This window comes from Ziziphus jujuba, chromosome 7 (assembly GCF_031755915.1).
Source record: "Ziziphus jujuba cultivar Dongzao chromosome 7, ASM3175591v1".
Lineage (NCBI taxonomy): Eukaryota > Viridiplantae > Streptophyta > Magnoliopsida > Rosales > Rhamnaceae > Ziziphus > Ziziphus jujuba.
Window position 1 is genome coordinate 2,828,343 of NC_083385.1, and position 20,092 is coordinate 2,848,434.

The 20,092-nt window shown below is 35.4% G+C and overlaps 3 protein-coding genes across 5 annotated transcripts; 1 reads left to right on the plus strand and 2 right to left on the minus strand.

The window, feature by feature from the left end:
- Positions 1 to 3,357: 3,357 nt before the first annotated feature.
- On the minus strand, positions 3,358 to 6,387 carry LOC107406910 (vegetative cell wall protein gp1). 2 transcript variants are annotated; one of them, XM_016014129.4, is made up of 2 exons: positions 5,319 to 6,387; positions 3,358 to 4,999 (listed from the first exon to the last, which is right to left on the minus strand). In XM_016014129.4, exon 2 carries the CDS (start codon positions 4,982 to 4,984, stop codon positions 3,731 to 3,733), a length of 1,254 nt encoding a protein of 417 aa, XP_015869615.3. In that variant the 5' UTR covers positions 4,985 to 4,999; positions 5,319 to 6,387; the 3' UTR covers positions 3,358 to 3,730. The 2 variants fall into 2 exon arrangements, with proteins under 2 accessions (XP_015869615.3, XP_048335258.2); XM_048479301.2 differs by having other exon boundaries at positions 3,358 to 4,977; positions 5,319 to 6,383.
- A 507-nt stretch (positions 6,388 to 6,894) lies between these two features.
- LOC107406921 (uncharacterized) lies at positions 6,895 to 9,317 on the minus strand. 2 transcript variants are annotated; one of them, XM_016014138.4, is made up of 5 exons: positions 8,946 to 9,316; positions 8,483 to 8,743; positions 7,995 to 8,154; positions 7,632 to 7,834; positions 6,895 to 7,175 (listed from the first exon to the last, which is right to left on the minus strand). In XM_016014138.4, exons 1-4 carry the CDS (start codon positions 9,171 to 9,173, stop codon positions 7,656 to 7,658), a joined length of 828 nt encoding a protein of 275 aa, XP_015869624.1. In that variant the 5' UTR covers positions 9,174 to 9,316; the 3' UTR covers positions 6,895 to 7,175; positions 7,632 to 7,655. The 2 variants fall into 2 exon arrangements, with proteins under 2 accessions (XP_015869624.1, XP_060675013.1); XM_060819030.1 differs by lacking the exon at positions 6,895 to 7,175 and having other exon boundaries at positions 7,406 to 7,834; positions 8,946 to 9,317.
- A 6,189-nt stretch (positions 9,318 to 15,506) lies between these two features.
- On the plus strand, positions 15,507 to 17,625 carry LOC125423841 (AAA-ATPase At2g46620). Its single transcript, XM_048479422.2, has one exon. The coding sequence runs from the start codon at positions 15,943 to 15,945 to the stop codon at positions 17,407 to 17,409; it is 1,467 nt and encodes a 488-aa protein (XP_048335379.2). The 5' UTR covers positions 15,507 to 15,942; the 3' UTR covers positions 17,410 to 17,625.
- Positions 17,626 to 20,092: the final 2,467 nt, after the last annotated feature.

Consider the following 20,092-nt stretch of genomic DNA (forward strand, 5'->3'; position numbering starts at 1 on the left):
ATAAATTATAACCTTCCCATCCCATGTGAGAGTTCTATGATGGTGGGACTCATAGAATGCACCATGCCACTCTTCATTTCCTTCTTTCTTCTTCTTCTTCTACCTCTTTTTCCCCTCTGCACTCTTCCTTCGTTTTCTATCGAATAATGAACACAGATTCTCGAAAAGCCAATTCCACATGGAGAAAAAGTTAAAAATAAAAATAAAAATAAAATAAAATAAAAAAAGACCTTGCATACAATGTAGAAAAATATCACACAACCAGAACGACTACTGCATTTTGAACAAAATAACATCCAGGTGAGAGTACAGGTGCTTTTTTCTTTCCCATTGTTTCAACCATCTTATAACTTGCTATAATTATGTCCTTCTTGCTTTCATGGCATGAAAATTCTCTTTGCTTTGCCTTTATATTGGACTCAAAACTCCTATCTTTTCCTATTCAAAAGTTCTACTTCATGAGCCTGCCTAACTATTGGAGATAGATGGGAGGAAACTCGGTCAAAGGCTTCTGGCACCATAAAATTCTATACATGAGTCGGTGTAAAAAGGACTACTTTTACATGCCACACAGGAAAGTAATAAGTTCTCTTACAAGGGCAAATCAGACATTTACAAAAAGAATGTTCTAAGAAAACGAAAGCTTAGCTGGAACAGGTTTCCAAAAGAGCCTAGCCAAAGGGAAACAAAGACAAAGAAGAATTAGATGACTTACACTCATTTTACTGTTATTTTGACAGTTAGCAAATTGTCAGGTTGCAGCAAAGGCTAAAAGCCTAAAAAACCAATTGGAATGGTGAGCATGCAATGGACTGTAGCCTTTCTTGGTCTTCTGGTTCTGCCTTTAAAGCTAATAAAATTGCTTCAGGTTCTTCTTAAAGCTATCCAATTTCATCTTTCAGATATGGGGGTGGGACATCTTTTGGTCCTTGCTGATTATAACATATACCGTATTTTAGCATATCTAAAGCTATCTTGGGGAAAGAAAAAATGTAACTCTTCAAAATCCACTTCCTTTTTAAAGTATAGCAATCAATCAGCGCCTTGCTAATTCATTAACTTTGTTATTTTCCTGTAGAACCTTTCGCTAAAATTAGATAGCTAGGCTGGCACTAGCTAGCTTTAGAAGATATGTTAGTGGGAGGATGGCTATGCATTCACATGAAGGAATCTGAACTCTCAAAATTTTTATGACCATGTATTTTAGCTATTGTTTCAATATCCATCTTATTTGCACCTTAAAAATTGTCGTTTTTACATGCATATCTCAACTTTATTCTTCGTAGTAAAAACAAACAATGTTAAAGGATAATGAGCATTTGCAAATTCTTTTTGAGTTTACTTATTCATCGTTTAACAATAATATAAAATGCATTACAATAGCAGTGGATTGACAATGATTCTTTTTTAGGAGTTAATTACACTAACTCTTAGATATTTCATCAAATAGTATGTTGGCCTATTAGCTTTTAATATTAATCTTAATGCTTGGCTAAGCTCATTTACCAACATATGGCAAGATAGAAAAAACAATGTTGAACAAGTTGTTTTGAAAAGCCAGAAGCTCTTTTGGGTGAAGTGATATTTTCTAGTCCCATATTCTATTAGTCTTTGGCTTCCAACCACAAAATCTATACCAAGAAATCCCCATTTCGAAGAGTCACATTGTCAATTTGTAACACCATGTTCAACCATGCTTAAAACCCTTTACTTTATTGAGAAAGCTTAAACAGAACGTGGGCATCCATTTTATGCATATACAGTCTCTAGCCACTAGCCACTAGTAGTGCATCAAGAAAAGTCTTTTTCACACTTTAATTAAGGGGGGAACAAAAAAAAGGGGTTCAAAACTTATTAAATTTTTTATTAAAAAGAGAAGATAAATATAGGCTGCCAACTAATATGCCCAGCTTATACAATCGGAATGAAAGGTCAAAAAGACTTGCAGATCATTCTCTCATCATTGTACCTGAAAATTATTTGGCAGAACCCCATTCTCTTTCCCCATTTTTTTTTTCTTTATATATATATATATATATATTCTGAAACGAGAAGTATAAATGAAGTATAAAGGTCCATCAAATTGATTTCTGATATCTTCTATCAATAAATTCCACAAGCAAGGCTTCACAAAGCACATAGGCAGAGACCCACTGTTAGCGTGCACTGTGTAGGCCTAATACGGTGTTTTAAAGCAGTATCCTATTTGGCTTATTTCAGCTCTGCGAAAAATAAATTTATTTACTAAAAAAATAGAAAAATAAAATTGATAATAATAATTTCTAAGAAAATTCAAGAAAAAGATGACACTGCTGTAGGTTTAACAATATCATTAGTGGAGTAAAACAGTAATTTCATATCTGCCAGCAAAACAGGGGGTACTCGGGTCCGTCCGTAAAGTGAGCCAATGGGCTGGAAAGTTAGCTCACACCTAAGCCCAAATTGCAAAAGGCACGACAGGCCTCAAATCTGGGTCTGTGACTCAACGGAGCAGGAGATGAGAAGCCAATCCTCAAAAACATCCAACCCCAAAAGCCGAAGCCCCAGTACGTTTGTTAAAATTACGATGCAAATCCAAAATTGGGAAGAAAAAAAACCAAAAAAAAGAAGAAGAAGAAGAAGAAGAAAATGCAAGTATAATGCATATACACTAGAATTAAATTCCCATATGAATAGGTTGGCATCGAATTACTTAACAAATGGCATTACATTATTGTTCTATTTCCAAGAATATACGCATCTTTCTTTACCCGCTATATATAACCAACCCAATTCTCTTCTCTCTACGGTATCTTCAAGCTTCAAACTTTGTTCAAGAACACAAGAAATTAGCAAGAAAATGGAAGAGCAGGTATCAGTTTTTCAATACTAGAAATTATTATTATTTTGTTTTCTTTTTCTTCTTTCCCATTTAGAGCAAAACGTCGAAATTAGGATCCTCAGTCGTCCAAGCCAATGGTATTCCCTTTTGTGGTAGTAAAATTTCATTACCCAAATGAAAATGATGAAGAATATGGTAGAAATAACTGTTTGATTTTGTTATACAATAGATTCATTGGTTAAAGTTGTACCAAATCATAAATTGGAAAGTATTATAATTATAATAACATTAATCTTATTTAATTTTCTTAAAATTTGTGTCAAAATATCATATTCCAATTGAACGTATAAGTTTAATCAATCTAAAATATTTTGTTGTGTTAATTTTTAAACTATGTTTCAACAAAATTTATGATCTAATGACAAAGACAAGAAATTCCAATATGATTAAATAAGATGGCATCCAATTCCAAAACAGTATATTGATTGATTTATTAAGACTCTAAATAATAATAATAAGGCTGATAAATAAGGAAATGACAGTATCCAATATTTTTCTTTAAGTGTGTATTAAATATGACAATTGGCCTTTACACAAACAACTTTCTTACCCGCTGGTAATATTCAAATTCTACCATTCTCAATAACAATAAAAAAAGCCAATTGCCCTTGTTATTATCACAAGGCAATGGCCAATCTTCACTGACATTCCACCATAAAAGTGGAAGCTAACCATGAAGAATCAGAAACCACTGCCCATTAACAACACTCACATCACTCCCATTTTTTTTTTTTTTTTTGGTCTGTTTTTATTCTTTTTCATAATTAATAATATCCTATTTCGAAACACAAAAGTTAAAGTGCGCAGCTTTTTTTGTTTCATATTCTCTTTCTGTGTGTCCAACTTGTCTTAGCTCTGCTCGCTTGTATACTCCTTCACATGGAATCCTCCACCAGCAGGCTTCCTGGAGAGAGCGAGATGAACCCCAGGATCATGGTGGGTGCAGGAACTGTTATAGACGATGGAATTGTTAATGCCTTGGACATTGCTGTTCATGAATGCACTCATTGGCAGTGCCTTCTGCTTTGCTTTCCCTTTGCGGTTCGGGCTTCCTTCATCGCTGCTAGTGCTGCTATTGGTTTCCGCATCACTGCCATTCTTCCTCACTACATGAGTTCCTTTTTTGTGGAGATAGCTTGAGTTTTCACCACCTGCAGGTTGCTTTTTGTTTGGGGATTGGATTACTTCCATGAAAGCACCTCTGTTTTCCCCTGCAATTGTGATAATCTTCATGCCATCTTCATATTCTGTTAACTTTTTGCCATTAGTACCTTTCTCTCTTGCTTGCCCTTCCTTGGGTACCCCATGCCTCTCACTGTGGAAGATGCCAGAAGTCTGATGCTCACGGAATTCCCTCTGGGAGGTGCCACTGGGAAATTGCTTGGGCTTGTCAATGGTGACGGTTTTCTCGGCCTCTGCAGGAACCCTGGAATCAGGTTCTGCAGTGGGCTTGAGTTGGGCAGGTGGCAGGGTATAAGGAGAGGGTGGTGGAGCACTGGGTTTGGGCTTTGGGGAAGGAGGTGGGGTTTTAACCGCTGGCTTGTCTCTAGTATCAGTAATGGCGAAGGCAGTGGTTGTTGTCACTGCTTTAGCAACAGGGGAAGTTGGCACAGAAGAGGAAGGGCCAGTAACCTTGGGCTTGGGAGATGAAGGCACAGAAGATGTGACAGAAACGGCAGTGGGAGATGGTGGTTTTTGGACTGTGGGAGCAGGGACTCTAGGAGCCACTGGAGATGAGGGAACGGATGCAGTGCCGGTAAAAAAAGGCCGAAATGCTACTGCTGGGCCTGCTGGTGCAGTGGGGTCTGAGACTGTGGGTGGAGGCGCAGCCACCGGCCTAAATGCAGGTCGAGCCAGAGGGGCAGCAGGTGTAGGTGCCGGTGCCGTTGCTGGTGCAGGAGCAGGAGTGGGAGTTGGAGCAGGTGCCGCTGGCACTTGCGCAGGTTCAGGTGCAGGTGCCCGAGCAGGTGCAGCAGGTGCAGGTGCAGGTGACGGAGCAGGTGCAGGTGCTGGTGGTGGTGCCGGTGCCGGTGCTGGTGTGGGAGCCGGAGGCGGAGGAGCACGGAACATGGACCCCAAACGAAACAAGGGACGTGCTGCCATAATGGGGAGGAGTTACTGAAGGGAGGAAGAGGAATATAAGATTAATGGAAGACTAAAACCCGAAGAGAACTAAAAGGAATTGGCCACATGAATATATGTGTGATCTTTGCTGTTATTTATAGTTTTTAAAGTTTATGTGGGTATGGTAAAACCATGTAAAAAGAAAAGAAAAAATAAATAAAAAAAAGGAAAAACCATGAGAAACATGCTAGGAAAGAAAGAAAGAAATAGGGAGAATAGCAAAAAGAGGAATAAGAAAAGCATCGGATTCATAGAGCACCAATAGCTATATGAAAGTTCACAAAGGAAGTTTGGTATCGGAGATAAGAGTCACCTTGAAGGGTTGCTTTTCAACCCATCATGGGTTGGGAGGGTGGGGTGAACCTCCTCCTCCTCCTGTGTACTCTTTTGCCGTTTGAAATTTCTTTGAACAGATTCGAACCTGAAACTTCTTTGCTTTTCATGAACAACCTATATGGTAAAAAATATTATAACATTACTTTTTCAGACAAAAAATCTAATTAAGCACATATTTTTTACTTTGCTATACCATTTTGATACCCTTTTTAAGTTATGAACGCGTTAATTTTTCATATTACTGAATATGACATGCACTTAGCTTTGGCGTTGCAACTTGGTAAAATTCAAAGGCGGTGAAAATGTGCTGATTGCGGCGCAGGCGTTCTCTGTGGCCGTCCATATATTCATGCATATTTGGTGATGGTGAGCTGGCAGGCATATAAAAGCTGTGTTAATAGTGGCTGACAATAAAAATATAGAACCCGTTGAAGATTCTTATATTTGTGTGCGATGAGCTTAACAATCACAAAAATAATGAATGAATGAGACTGTTAAGAAAAGATTCTAGCAATCGAGAGATGATTTGAGCGGGTTTATTGTCTGTTTCTTCCTTCTGACTTTGCTTGCTGATGTTATTGAGTTTGCGATGCTTTGTACTACTTTTTCAATATTTCCCCTTTGTGTCCCTGCTGGTTTAAGGATTCAATTGGACTGCCCCTCTTCTAAAGTACGGATAAGTAATATTAAACCTAACGAGGGGTGTTTTAATAACTAGGCACCTACTGAATGAGGCCCCTCCAACAAATTGACAAAGATTCTATGTCCCAATGATGAATGATTCCAAATGAAAATTGCTGGAAAAGGGAAGAGAAACACAAAAACAAATTGGACGTGTGGGTCCCTCGAATATCTCTCTCTTTTTCTTAGCAATTCCATGGAGGAATAGGATCTCACTTGATCAGCGCCGTCCAAACCCCTGATTATTTCATGGACTAAAGATTTCAATCAATGTCTAACTAGCCTATGTTGAAATAACTTGCTATACATATTAAACCCATATCTTAAAAAGCTTAAGTAACCCATTTCCTCAAAGCTTAAGTTTTGGGGAAAAGTAGTAGTCTAATAGCCTAGGCAACAATACTCAGCCATCATAAAATGAACTTCAACAATGGTTTGGTCTGGTGGTCTTTTTTATTATGAGCCAAAAAAAGCAAGCAAAGAAGCAAATTTTGTGATCTGATGTGGGACTGATCGTTGCTGACTATATTGCCGATATATGAAAAAACTATCAATTCAATCATGGTCTTCTTAAATCTGTTCGCAGGGAGTCTAGGTGACCAAAATCTATCATTTAACTTTTCGAATTCCCAGAATGATCAGGCATAAGGAAAGAAAAACGGAGCTACATGATTGTATTATATGTTTTCTATTGTTTTTAAATTAGTTGGTATTAGCCACCCCACATCACAAAGACCTAGGCATGAGTTTTTACGGTTATTTGTCTATAAGAGATATTCAAAGCAGCATTCAAAGATGCTATAAGCTACTCTATTTGTTGTGTTCTGGCAAAAAATAAATAAATAAATAAATAAACGAGAGAGAGAGAGAGCTTCAGTTGAACTTCTTTTTATGAAGTTTGGAATATCATTATATTAATGTTCAACTGAAGCTTTAGAAATATATGGTCACAGACAGACATTTCTTCCAAAAGCAGCAATATTTTTTAAAAGGAAGGTTTATCCCTGCCTTTGGTCTAAGGGAAGGTACAAACTGATTGCTATTGATATCTTTGTGAACATTACTTGTCCTTGGTCATCTGTCTAGAAGAAATGCGACAAAGTCCAAGAATCTTCATCCATTTCTCTAGCTAGAGTTTGCCTCTATATAGTATCTGCAAGATGCTTAGTTGTTCAAATATTGGCATACAATGCATGACACAGAATTACCAAAATTAAGACTGCTAAAGAGCAAAGGAAAATTGAATTTGAAAAGAGTTATCAACAGGGTTCCAAAACAGGTGTCTCTAGGAAGGAAAGCAAGCTATGGTTTAAAGAAAGGAAAGCAAAATTTGATAACGTTAATTGGTAAAATACCCTATTGGCAAATATAAGTAAATGGCTGTTGGAAAAAGAGGATGAAGTATTTTTGTGTTTTGCGGTATCATACAACAAGAAATGAAATGCTTTAATTAGACATATACAATTAACTGAACTAGGCTTATATGCTTTACAGTAATTCTTCGTCCCTGAATCGGATAAAGTAGTTAAGATCATCAGGAATAAGAAAGGAGAAACAACAAAAAATTGAAACTGCACGGCTGACTAAAACAATGAAGTTTTAACAGAACCTGGCTTTTTAGAATATCTGAAAATCAAGGCCATTTGGTGAATTCAAACACTTTGAAAACAATGTCAATTCCAGTAGGTATTTGCCACACGAAAAGCAGAACATTTAATGCATTCAGTGCAATGTGAAGATTTCTAGCTGTCTCACTCCCTTTCTGCATTGATGGAACAAGTGCTGCTGCTGCTGCCCATAGCACTGTGATAGCTGTTCAAAAGATTAAGTTGAAAACCTATTAATCCATTAGAGAAAAAAAGAAAACAGAAAAAAGACACATATATAGCTTAATCCACTTCAGTAGTTTTCATACAGCTTCTGGTACTTTGGATCAGCTAAATGAACCCAATGATGTTTAGGCAAACTTTACCTGCTCCAGCAAACAAATGGGGTCCAGGGAATAGCTTTCCAGTCCTAAACCATGTGTTAATTGCTCCACCTACAGACTCAAACACCCCAAGTGCTAGCAGTAATGAACCTGCATTGAAGTGTCTATCCCTGTAAGACCCCTTCACCAATTCCTTTCTTTCCTGAATTGGAAAAATCATTACCATCAGGTACTTACTCACTTGGAGTAACTATATCAAAGATATCAACAATCCACTATCAACCTATCAATCGTCCATCGAACCCAGCGCTCAGCAAGCAATGTCATATACATTATAAAATAAAATGATATGTATTTATTACAATTTAATTTTAATTCGAGTGAAAATGGGACATCTTAGAATGTAAAAGAAAAGAACTTGCTAGCCTAAATGAAAATAAAATTTTTGACAATCATGATAGAAGCAGGGGCATATTTGCAATTTCACAACCACTGAAAGTGATTTTCCAAAGTTGAAAAGCTTTTCTAACCTCAGTGAGTTTCTGAATTTGGAGTTGAACGGGAGATGGAGGTGCCTCAACTGGCGCCCCTCCAGGTGTAACAGGGGTAGGCTTGACTTGCTTCTTGAGCTCGTTAATCTCATTCTGGATTGTCCGTACTCGACGCCATTGCCAGCCCAAATACCCGGCCCAAAGAGTGTAGAAGAACAGGCTACCCATCACAAGGGGGTGAATGAGGGCAAATGTCCTGCCCTCCAATATCCCAAACTCCCCACCAGCAGCAAACGCATCCTGTCCAATCACAACATTAAACTTAAAAAACAAAATAGTAGTAACAATAATAATAATAATAATAATAATCCTTCATCTCCAAATGTTGTGAAGGCAAATAATAATAATAATAATAATAAGAAGAAGAACAGAAAGGCAAGATCCCAATTTGTTTTCAATGTCTAGAAAATTAAAAAAAAAAGGTTGCATTATTTGTACTTGCCTTTTGGTCCAAAAAGAAAGGTAATGTAATGGCTGTAAGGGGAAGAGAAGCTGACTTTAAATGGTGTACAGTTTGAGTAAAGATTTTGTGTGGGTCAGTGGAATCTCCCATTTGTATAATTGGTTTTACAAGTGGGGGTGACAGAATCTGTGGCTTTGAATTTGAGAGGGAGGAGTGTGGTTTTTGTAGAACAAAAGGCAATCTAAGAAGACTGATCGGAGTTGCCATGCTCAGATGGTGGAGCACAGAGAGAGAGAGAGAGAGAGACAGACACAACAGACAGACAGAGATGACGGGGGTGTAGAAGAAGATAAGGAGCTGCGATTACATATCAATTTTGGTTCGCTGTGCTCTGCTTTCGCATGTAAATATGGGTCCCTCCTTCCCACCTAACTAAGGGACACGCGGGAAGTTCAGAACCTCGTCTCCTTAAGTTTTATTCAACTACGATCAATGATGGGCCTCGCCAGATTAGGCAATGATTTGGACCATAATCAGCCTAAAAGGAATAATTCGGCCTATTACTGCGTTTGTTGATCACGGGCCGAATTGTAATATGATCTAGTAAGGCATGGGCCTCTCAATCACGAGGCCCACTATGATTGGACGTAAATTATAGAGATGTTTGCCATTCTTGCAGATCGAAATGCACGTGTGGTGGCTGTTGTTTTGCTTTCTTAGAAATCCCCAATTCGTTTTGTAATAAAATCGAAACCTGGGACATATCTGTCAATGTCATATAACTGGTAGCCACCATATGTCAGATTAAATATAACCCATTTATTTTTAGGCAAACTACGTAAATCAATAAGAGTTTTTTACAAATAGTTAAACCACTCATGTCTACTTCTTCAACATGAACGTAAATCATTCTATTAAAATTTACTCTTGTGTATACATATGTTAATCTTTCGTCTTGGTGTGCAGCCTCAAGCAATTTCAAAACGTAAAGTTAGGCATATATATTTGCTTTTAAGAAAAGCTGCAGCAAATAACAACACAGACTATTTGCAGTAATTTATATTTAAGCAAATGAACATTCAATTAATCAAAATTATCTAAGCATTAGATAGTCGCCACCGCTGATGACTTACCGTATCCGGTATGCAATAGCTGTGGTCAATCGGAGTAAGATAGATGCTGCCATCTCTAGCCTCCCTTCTCAGAATATTTCCTCCTTGCCTGTTAGCATTTGCCAAACCTAATATCTAATATCTTTTAGACTAATACGGTCAACTTGTGCACCTTGTTGTTAATTTTAAATAAGAAAAGAAAAATGTTATATTAAAAGCAAATGGAAACTGAGAGCAACTTATATTGAAGCAAAAAAAACTGATATTTTCTGACATCAAAAACATTACAATTTAAAGCTTAATTAATAATTTCCATTAAAATTATGGTTATAAGATTACACCATAACCATAAACATGAATAACAAAAAAAAAAAAAAATAACCAATACCAAAAGAACATGAACTATTTGAAACATTCAATTAAGCAACATTTATGACTCCACATCAACAGTTCTAAACACGTTTTCTAACACTTTTTTTTGCTTTTGGAACTGCAAACACCAAGTTTTTTCCCTTAGAAATTCGAACTTGCCAACCAACAGTAACTCAGTGACTTAGTGAAAATATCGACAGCCTATCTTTTGTTTTGGATTTTGGAATGCAATTTCTTTCTTTCTTCTTTCTCCCCTTTCTTCTAAAAAATTATTTGATTTCTTACTGAAATATATATTATAAGTTTGTACTTCAATTTCTTGAATTTATGAATATTTAATGGCAAAAATGAGAAAAATTAATTTCAAAAATTTAACAGTTAGTAAGTTGATTTGTTTAGAAATTATAGCTTTGTCTTTTGTTGTTACATAATTTGGACCATTATCTTGTTTAGGTTTGGAATTTTTTCCCTGTTGATCAATAATTATTTTGCACTAAATAAATATAAATTTTGAATAAGGTTCGAGGTATCGAGCAAAGCGTGAGTTTAATAGAGATGGAGAGATCTAGGCAAGTATAGGAGAGAGAGAGAGAGGGGGGGGGGGGAGCCCTTTTCCAAAAGAGAATTAATAATAAAAGAAGAATAAAAAGTTGATAACGATGGTGATTTAGCACCGTAAAATGATGCGTGATTAATAATACAAATGGCTTTCTTTTATTTGCTATGTGTACCAAATCCCATGCCAGCTGGTACACGTGGAGTACTGAATAATTTTTGAATCCTTTTGTCCCCAGTTAGCTCTCTCCTTCTCTCTATGTCATTCATTCCAAAAACATTATGGGTTAGATGGGCTCTTCCAACCCCATAACTAAGGTGATTGGGCCACTTACTGGGCTTATGTATCATGGCTGAATTCTTGGGTATTATCTCTTAAGGACTGGGCCTATCATTCCGGGCCTCCCATTATGATTACATGCCAAGATTGCAGAGATATTTTTTTATTTTTTTAAGACTAAGATGTTAAAGATAATATTATATATACCCCCACAAAATCACACACAAAAAAAATATATATCCCCCACAAAATAATAATAATAATAATAATAATAAATATATAATTTCAAATTTTTTTCATTCATACAATGTTACCTGTCGTTGTCGTGTATGTATTAACATTTGCACGTTAACCACACTCAGAAAGGATTGGTCAATTGTTTTGATTCTTTGGTCTTTTATTTTTTATTTTTATTATTATTTTTTTTGGGTGTCCCGTACGTAATTGGTAGCAAATATTAGGTGATTTGCAGCCACAACTACCATAAATTGTCACTTTTTTTTTTTTTGTATTTTTTTTAGATTTTACTCTCAGCATAAAGGAAGATACCAACCGACTAAGAGGCTTCCGTCCTTGTAACCCGTATTTAATGAACCCTTTTAAACAGATAATGAATTCTTTTAAATACAACCTATGAAACAATTATTATAGGTGAATAATAATGTTTGTGGTTTTCTTTATTTTGGTAAATAATAATTTGCGGTTTAGATGAAAGAAACGTTGACGGCTTTTTAGGGTGTATGTCTTATTTATCCAAATTGAGTATTATGAAAGTAAATTTCCATCCCTGTTTTATATTCCCAAAAACATCTCTAATTAAAAGGTTTAAAATCTTTCAGTCCAACCAAAAAAAAAAAAAAAAAAAAAAGGTTGAAAATTTAAATTGATATTGTCCAATCATATCGGTGAGACTGAGACCTAAAAGAGGCCCATAAGACACATAACCAGACTGCTATCATATAATACTCAAGGATTCAGATTGATTAGCTCGTAAAATTTAATTTTTTATTTTTTTTTTAAAGAAAATTCTCTCTCATTCCTCAAAAGAAGATCCTTCATTCTACAAGAAATTTTTTCTGTTAAACTCCTATTTCCACCAAAAGTCTATTTCAAGAAGGCTCTTGTTTAAATTCGAACTGTATCTTGTTACAATCACAAAATTTTTGAAAATATTCAATCTGAAGAAGTTCTGTACCGACATAAAATTTTCCTTAGATAACTTGATACATATTTATTACGTATAAATATCACTTACTTTATTCGTAATATAATACCTTCCAAATTACCCGAAAAACAACCCGTTGTCAAGGTTATTTAGCTTTGTATAGAATTTACCAATCAATGCAGCATGGCTTTAATAGAAAACTAGAAAAAGAAAATTGAAAATACAAAACTTTTAATTTTAAAGGAAAATGGAGTTAATCCAATATAGAATAGTTCTTTTCTCACTTTCTCAACTCGATGTACTAATTAACGTGAAAGAATCTAATCTAATGGCAAAAATGTTAACATTATTAAGTTGATGATCAACTAACACAAATTGGTCAATCAGATTTGAACACCACCATTGCCATAAACGTCTTGAGCTGCTGGTCATCAGTTTAACCCACTATCAGTGGCTACAATCTCATCTCTCATGAAATTATTAACCAATCCAAAGTTTTCCGAAAGGCACTCACAAAAAATAATAATAATAATAATAATAATAAATTATAGAAATAGATGTATACATGAAGTAGGGCTACATATATAATAAACATATAGAGAGCCCTAGAGAGATGAGCTAAGCAATCACGCATGAATTAAAGTGCTGTCTGTATTAGCACCAAGAATAACAACAAGCAAGTAATTCAGAAAGCTAAAAACTACGTGGAAAAAGTGAAAAAATGAGGTTTGACAATTTTTTCCTCCATCGGACAAAGAATACGCACATTATTAAGTGCCGTAGCAACGAAGGAGAATGGAATTTATGTAGGATTTTCCTTCTATTTATCTTCTTCTGCTTGGCTTAAAACCTTAATTTCTATTTTACTTTCATTTTTTTGAATGGTACATTTGCCTTGCATAGTTTTAAGCCGATCTTTTGACTTTTCTTCTTTCACAAAATTTTTACCTAATGATCTGTTTTTCTACCTCCTAAAGGAAGCCAAAAAGTAGAACCTTTTATTTTTCTTTGTTCCCAACCTTTTTTAAAGCTATCATTAGTTAATTCTTATGATAAATGGGCACATTCGTCTTTGGAGCCGGCCACACATCTACGTACACACTTTTGTTATTCTTTAAAAAGAATTAGAGGAAGTAAAAACAAATCAAATAAAAACAAAATAATATGTAATAAGTCATAATTGTGTCACATAAAAAGAGAAAATCAACCAAAAGAAGGGCGCTTTAGACAAATTCAAAGATGTGTTTGCCAATTGCTTGTTCATATTTGAAAAGCTTAGAGTGTAAATCTGAAATAGGGTTTTATTGGCTCGGTTTTTATGCCAGTTATCTGACACCTATAACGATTAACGAATATCTCAAAGTTCTGGAATATTTTGCTCGGTCTATCAAGCTAAAGTCGTTTCCGCGTTCCATCTGTAAAAAAAAAAAATTCAGAGACACCAAAAGAAAATTTAATTAGTAGTAGTTAGTGGTAGCTAGCTAGTTTAAAATTACTTTTGGATTGTTAACAACGTCATCTTTACAACTAATATAAAAGAATATCCGAATCTCATCTGTGACATTATACTAATATAATAATATGCTTCCATCTTCAATTTGAGCCACGCCCTCTCTAGTGCAAAATTTCGGTCAGTTTAGTCAAGACGAAATTAAATTATAAATTATGTATCTCATAATTCGTCGATATATATATATATATATATACACACACACACACACACACACGCACATATAAAGAAATTTGTGAAATTGTATATGGAATTACGTTAGTCAAATTATGGACTTTTGATTTATTAATTTTGAGTTTTTTATTGTTCACTTTTACTTTCAAAAGTTAATTTTATAAATTACATTTTAACGTTTATTTAATTAATTTTATAAATTACATTTTAATGTTTATTTAATTTTTTGAATGACTAAAGCTCTATATATATATATATATATATTTTAATTACCAATAGGGGGAAGAGAATTTGCTACTTAGAACTCTAGATCAGTTGACACTACAAAATACTCTAAAGTTATATCCTAGATTAAGTTAAAACTCATGGGTGTAATGTAAACTCCTTAAAAAAAAAAATATTAATAATATTCCTTTCTTGGCCTACACTTTAAAACTAAAGATTTTTGTTTGATCGATTTGAGGAAAATATAAACCCACACAAAGATCCAAAAGATGGTGAATTATTATAACTAATTAATTACCCCATGTGGATTTATCAGTGCACTCGTTAGTCCAATGAGCTGCTAATATAATATAAGTTAATTGTCCCTCTTTATTTAGAAATATTAGATTTTATTTGATTCCAAACTTCTTGTTGAAACGAAAATTGCAACCATTGAAACAGTTATAGAACTACCACAGGACATTCCTTTTAGATTTTATTATTATTGCAGCAATATTCCTTTGAGGCTAATAGTTTGTAGGAAGGTTATTATTATTATTGTCTTTTTTTATTTTACTTCTGAAAAACGCATTATGCAGAAACATTAATATTACGCACTACTTGCAAAACCATCTATTAGATTAGAAAGATGTTTCTCCTAAAAGACCAACTCATCAAACAAAACTTTGGATCATTTTTAACCAAGTACACGCTATAAAAAGAAATGTTATCCTATTAATTAAAGAAATGTTATCCTATTAATTAGAAATGTTTTTATCTATGACAGAAGACACAGAACTAATCCACCAAAGCACTAATCGTCTAATTTAATTTATTTTTCCAGTGGTACGAGATTATCAGAAAGAACTCCCTATCTACCACATAGCTCTACGACATCGCATCCAATCAAATAATATTGTATAAAATCACAAATATCAAATTCAAAATGGCAATTTCGTTTGGTAAACGAGCACCTCTTCGTATTTATCAACAAATGGGACCAAAGATCTTATTTACATATTAATATTATTTTAATTTCTAAATAAAAATTTAAAATTATATATATATATATTTTTGTTTTTTAGCTGAATATAAAAATATTACCACGCGTAGAGCCATGGATTAGAAATAATGGAGAGAATGGAAAATCCAAAGTGACTTTATCAAGGTAATTATAAAAGCGATGAAGATTATTATCCTGGCTGGAAAGCAGCTAGAAATGACGGAATTATAGAAGAAATCTAATTCCCCACAACGTCTTCAAAGTTGAAACACATTAACATTATTAGGATATATATATATATATATATATATATATTTTTTTTTTTTGTGTTCTCTTCCTCATTCGTCTTTTTTTGTTGCTCCAGTCTCCCAACTATCTCGGTCTTTCTTCCATCGCTTTTCTTCTGTTTCTTTTTCATCCCTAAAAATTCCCTATTAATTCTTTGCAGCATGAATTTCCTTTCCAATTCCACAGAGAGGGAAGGAGATTCCTTTTCCTGTTCCATCCCAGTTGAACTTTTCGTCTCAAACTCTGTACAGAATTAATATATAAATATTTAGACTACCACCCAGTGCCCTTTTCTATCAACTGGGTTTTCTCGCTCGCTCCAATTCAATTTCATTGAACACCCAAATTCAAAAAAACCCAAAAAAAGAAGAAAATGATTGTTTCCAATCCATTTCTTCTTTTACTTGTACTGGGTTTTGTGTTGGTGTTGGTTCGTTTGCTTCTGTACAGAACTGGGGTGGTATATATCGTGAAGAAATGGTGGCGAGCGTTTGAGGATTGTTTCCATGTGTATCAGTCTTTCAGAGTTCCTGAATTCAACGAGATTAGCATGCAAGAGAATCAGCTATTTCACAAAGTCACCGATTATCTTAATTCTTTGCCCTCCATCGAGGATTCCGACTTAACCAACCTCATCACCGGGAAGAAGTCCAACGAGATCCTCCTCAAACTCAATCCCAACCAGAAGGTCCAAGACTATTTTCTCGGAGCGAAATTAATTTGGATAAACGAAGAAGATAAAGCCCAAGCCCAACAACAGAGTACCAGCAGATGTTTGGTGCTCAAGATTCGGAAATCTGACAAACGAAGAATTCTCAGGCCGTATCTCCAACATATCCATACGGTTGCCGATGAGCTTGAGCAGCGAAAAAGGGATCCGAAGCTTTTCATGAACGTCGAGACCAATCGAAAAGGTCGGTGGAAATCAATCCCTTTCACTCATCCTTCGACCTTCGAAACCATCGCCATGGAATCCGATCTCAAAGCCAAGGTGAAATCCGACCTCGAGTCCTTTCTCAAGGCCAAACAGTATTATCACAGACTGGGCCGTGTTTGGAAACGAAGCTATTTACTGTACGGTCCCTCCGGCACCGGGAAAACGAGTTTCGTCGCCGCCATGGCTAATTTCCTCTCCTACGATGTCTATGATCTCGATCTCTCCAAAATGATGGACGATTCCGATCTGAAAATGCTATTGTTGCAGACAACGAACAAGTCGGTTATCGTTATCGAGGATCTTGACCGGTTTTTGATCGAGAAATCCACGGCCGTGAGCTTATCTGGCGTATTGAATTTCATGGACGGTCTTCTAAACTCGTGCTGTGCGGAGGAGAGGGTTATGGTATTCACGATGATTGGGAAGGACAAAATTGACCCAGCAATTTTGAGACCGGGTCGGATCGACGTTCATATCCATTTTCCGCTTTGCGATTTCATCGCGTTTAAGAATTTAGCGAGCAGCTATCTGGGTCTCAAGGAGCACAAGCTTTTCCCGCAAGTGGAAGAAATTTTCCAAAACGGGTCGAGTTTGAGTCCGGCGGAGATCAGCGAGCTGATGATTGCGAACCGGAATTCGCCGAGCCGGGCTATCAAATCCGTCATCACGGCGTTGCAAACGGACGGTGATGGGAGGGGAACGGGGAAGATGGGAAAGCGGATAATGGAGAACGGGTCGAGGAAGTCCGTAGAGGAACCGGCCCATGTCCAACCGGGTGGGGTTTTTTGCAGTGAAGGTGTTCAGACGGTAAAGGATTTGCGTAAATTGTACGGATTCTTCAGGATGAAAAGCTCCAGAAAATCTCCATCGTTCGATGAGAGTACGGAGCAGAAAGATGGTTAATCGGTAGAAATGTAGGGGTAAAAAATGTAACAAAATTTCTATTTGTCAAAAGCCAAAAGGATTATTTTGTTCATAAGCATAAAAATACGTCATAGTTTTTCCTTTTTTTTTTAACTTTTAATACAACTACCACCATTTGATAATCGTTGCTCGGATGCTTCTGTAAGTTTGTTGATAATCCTTTTTAGAATATGAATTCCCACTTTTGTTCTTCTTCCTCTTTTGTTTTATAATTTTATTTATTTATTTATTTTTTTGGGTCTATTAGTGTTAAAAACAGAAAAAAGATAGAACAAATGCCTGAAGAAGAAAAGTTAAAAGGTGATTGATATTCTGCTTTTGAGAATCAGGTATGAGAAAAGATATGAATGATGATGGGGAAGTGAAAAGAAGGGGAAAGAAGAGAGTTGGCATCATTGCAAAGTTGCAAGTGAGGCTTTACTAACTATCAATGAGAAAGAAATGACAGTTGTAAGGAATGAAGAAATGACAGTTGTAAGGAATGATAATGAAATTGAGTTTGTTCTGTTGCAAAGTATGAGGCTTTAGAAGCAATGATCGATATTCGTTTTCTTGTTGCGAGTCTGATAGTCAGTTCTTGCAGTTTTTTACTTGCAGAACGTAGAGGATGATGCCCTACATTTCCCTCTTCTCATCATTGCTCATCATGTGTTGCCTCTTCTTCCTAAAACTCCATCGCTTTGTCCATGACACACCCCCCTCCTCTTTTTCTCATTTATTTATTTTATTATGCGAAATCCAAAAATAAAATGAAAAAAAAGCAAAATTAAAAAGGGTTGTGGCCTACCATTTGGCACATGCGTCAATATTATTATGGTTAATTTATTAATGGAGTTGCTGCTTTCCTTTTAAACTGTTGTTGGGATCTTCTTTTTTTTTTTTTCCCTTCCACAATTAATTTTGAAATTCATAGACAATGACCTAGTCACCAAAAAAAAAAAAAAAAACTAACAGACAATGACCTGTTTGGTTGTTGGGGGGGGGGGAATTTCTTAAATTATTGTTTGTGAGGTGGTGATTACCCGTTCAATCAAGTTCTTTCCTACTCATTTCTTTATTTCCTTTAATTTGCTTTTTCTTATTCATTTTAGCATACAAAGAAAGGTCCAGAATCGGAATGTGCTTCATATCTTGGCCGTCGAATTTTTTTTTTTTTGTTCTTAATATATTTAAAAATAATAAAAAGAAATAATTCATTCGTATGTATGGCCTCAACTGCAGCCCAATTGAGTATTGATGAGTGAAGGCTGGCCCAATTGATCTTGGCACGGGGCAAACTGACAGCCTAAGCAACTTTCATGTAAACAAATAAACGGCAACGGCTAATTGTTCAATCAATCGCCAGTCGGCCTGCAACTATCACACCAAGTGGCTCTTATTCTATTTGGTAACATTTAAAGCCCGCCGCTCATTCATCATTATGAGCTTTTGCAATATATTATATGGAAAAATTACATTGCCAAATATTATATTCTGCATTAATGTATTAATTTTAATAAGAACACTTACTTTTTGTTTTTTAAGCTTTTAATTCTGGATGAAACAGTGATCCAAAATGATAAAAAAAATATATATATATATATATATATACGTATGCACTGAGTTTTCAATTCATTATATCATATAATATTATTAACATATTTTAATATAAGTATTAATTATGATAATGGCACGCCACTGTTATCGTAGCCTGCAATTAAAGAAATACATTAAATTGAGGGGGTACAGAAAAAGTGCAATTATGGGGCAATGTTCAGATTTCAGAGTCAGGCCAGCTGGCTCTGTTATCATCAATTAAAAGTCGCTATGCCTTCTGATCAACATGGATGATGAATTGGTCATGGAGCATAATGCCGAGATAGCAACTAGTATTATATGCCAGTCCTTCGTTCCATCCTTGACATGTCCCATGTCATCACATTTGTAAAATTTTACCAAAATCCATGATCCAAGATATATGCTACATATCAACCAAAAAACTAACAATAAAGTTGATCCCAGGTAAGTGTCATTATATATATAGATATACATATAAACTTTTGGAAAATGTCATAAAGCTTGTAATTTGCTGTCCAGATAATAATATGAAGCAAAAACTTGGATCTAATTATTCAAATGTTAATTTGTTGCATATTTCTATTGATCCCGATTTTGGCTAATGGAAGTCGATTATTTCAAACCGTAGTAGGTGGAATACACTGCGTAATGAGTACCTAAAACATAGGGGGGTTTATTATAATTATGATAGGGAATTAAAATAGAAGCATCTATTTTTAAAATAAATTGCAGGAGACAATATTATATCGTTGAGGTTGTTTATTAGTTCCTTAATTGTCACTAATGCCAATAATATCTAAAATCGTATAAGCTCCAGTTTCGGGAAAGTAAAGAAAGGATGGTCCAATGAACTCAAAGCTTTTATCGGCAGAAACAAACAAAAAGGTAGGAGCAAGAGAAGTTGATAATAAAGATGTCTGATGGCGATGCTTCAATATCTTTCTCTACCTAATGCACTCCCTCGAATCTGAGGCATCGATCCACTCCTTTATACTCTCACACCCAATCCCAAGAAATTCAAGAAGATTCTGTGCTTCATTTGCATGCATATACACCCACTACATTAGGCCTCGTTTTTCTTGCCTTGTTTTTCCAGTCGATTAGT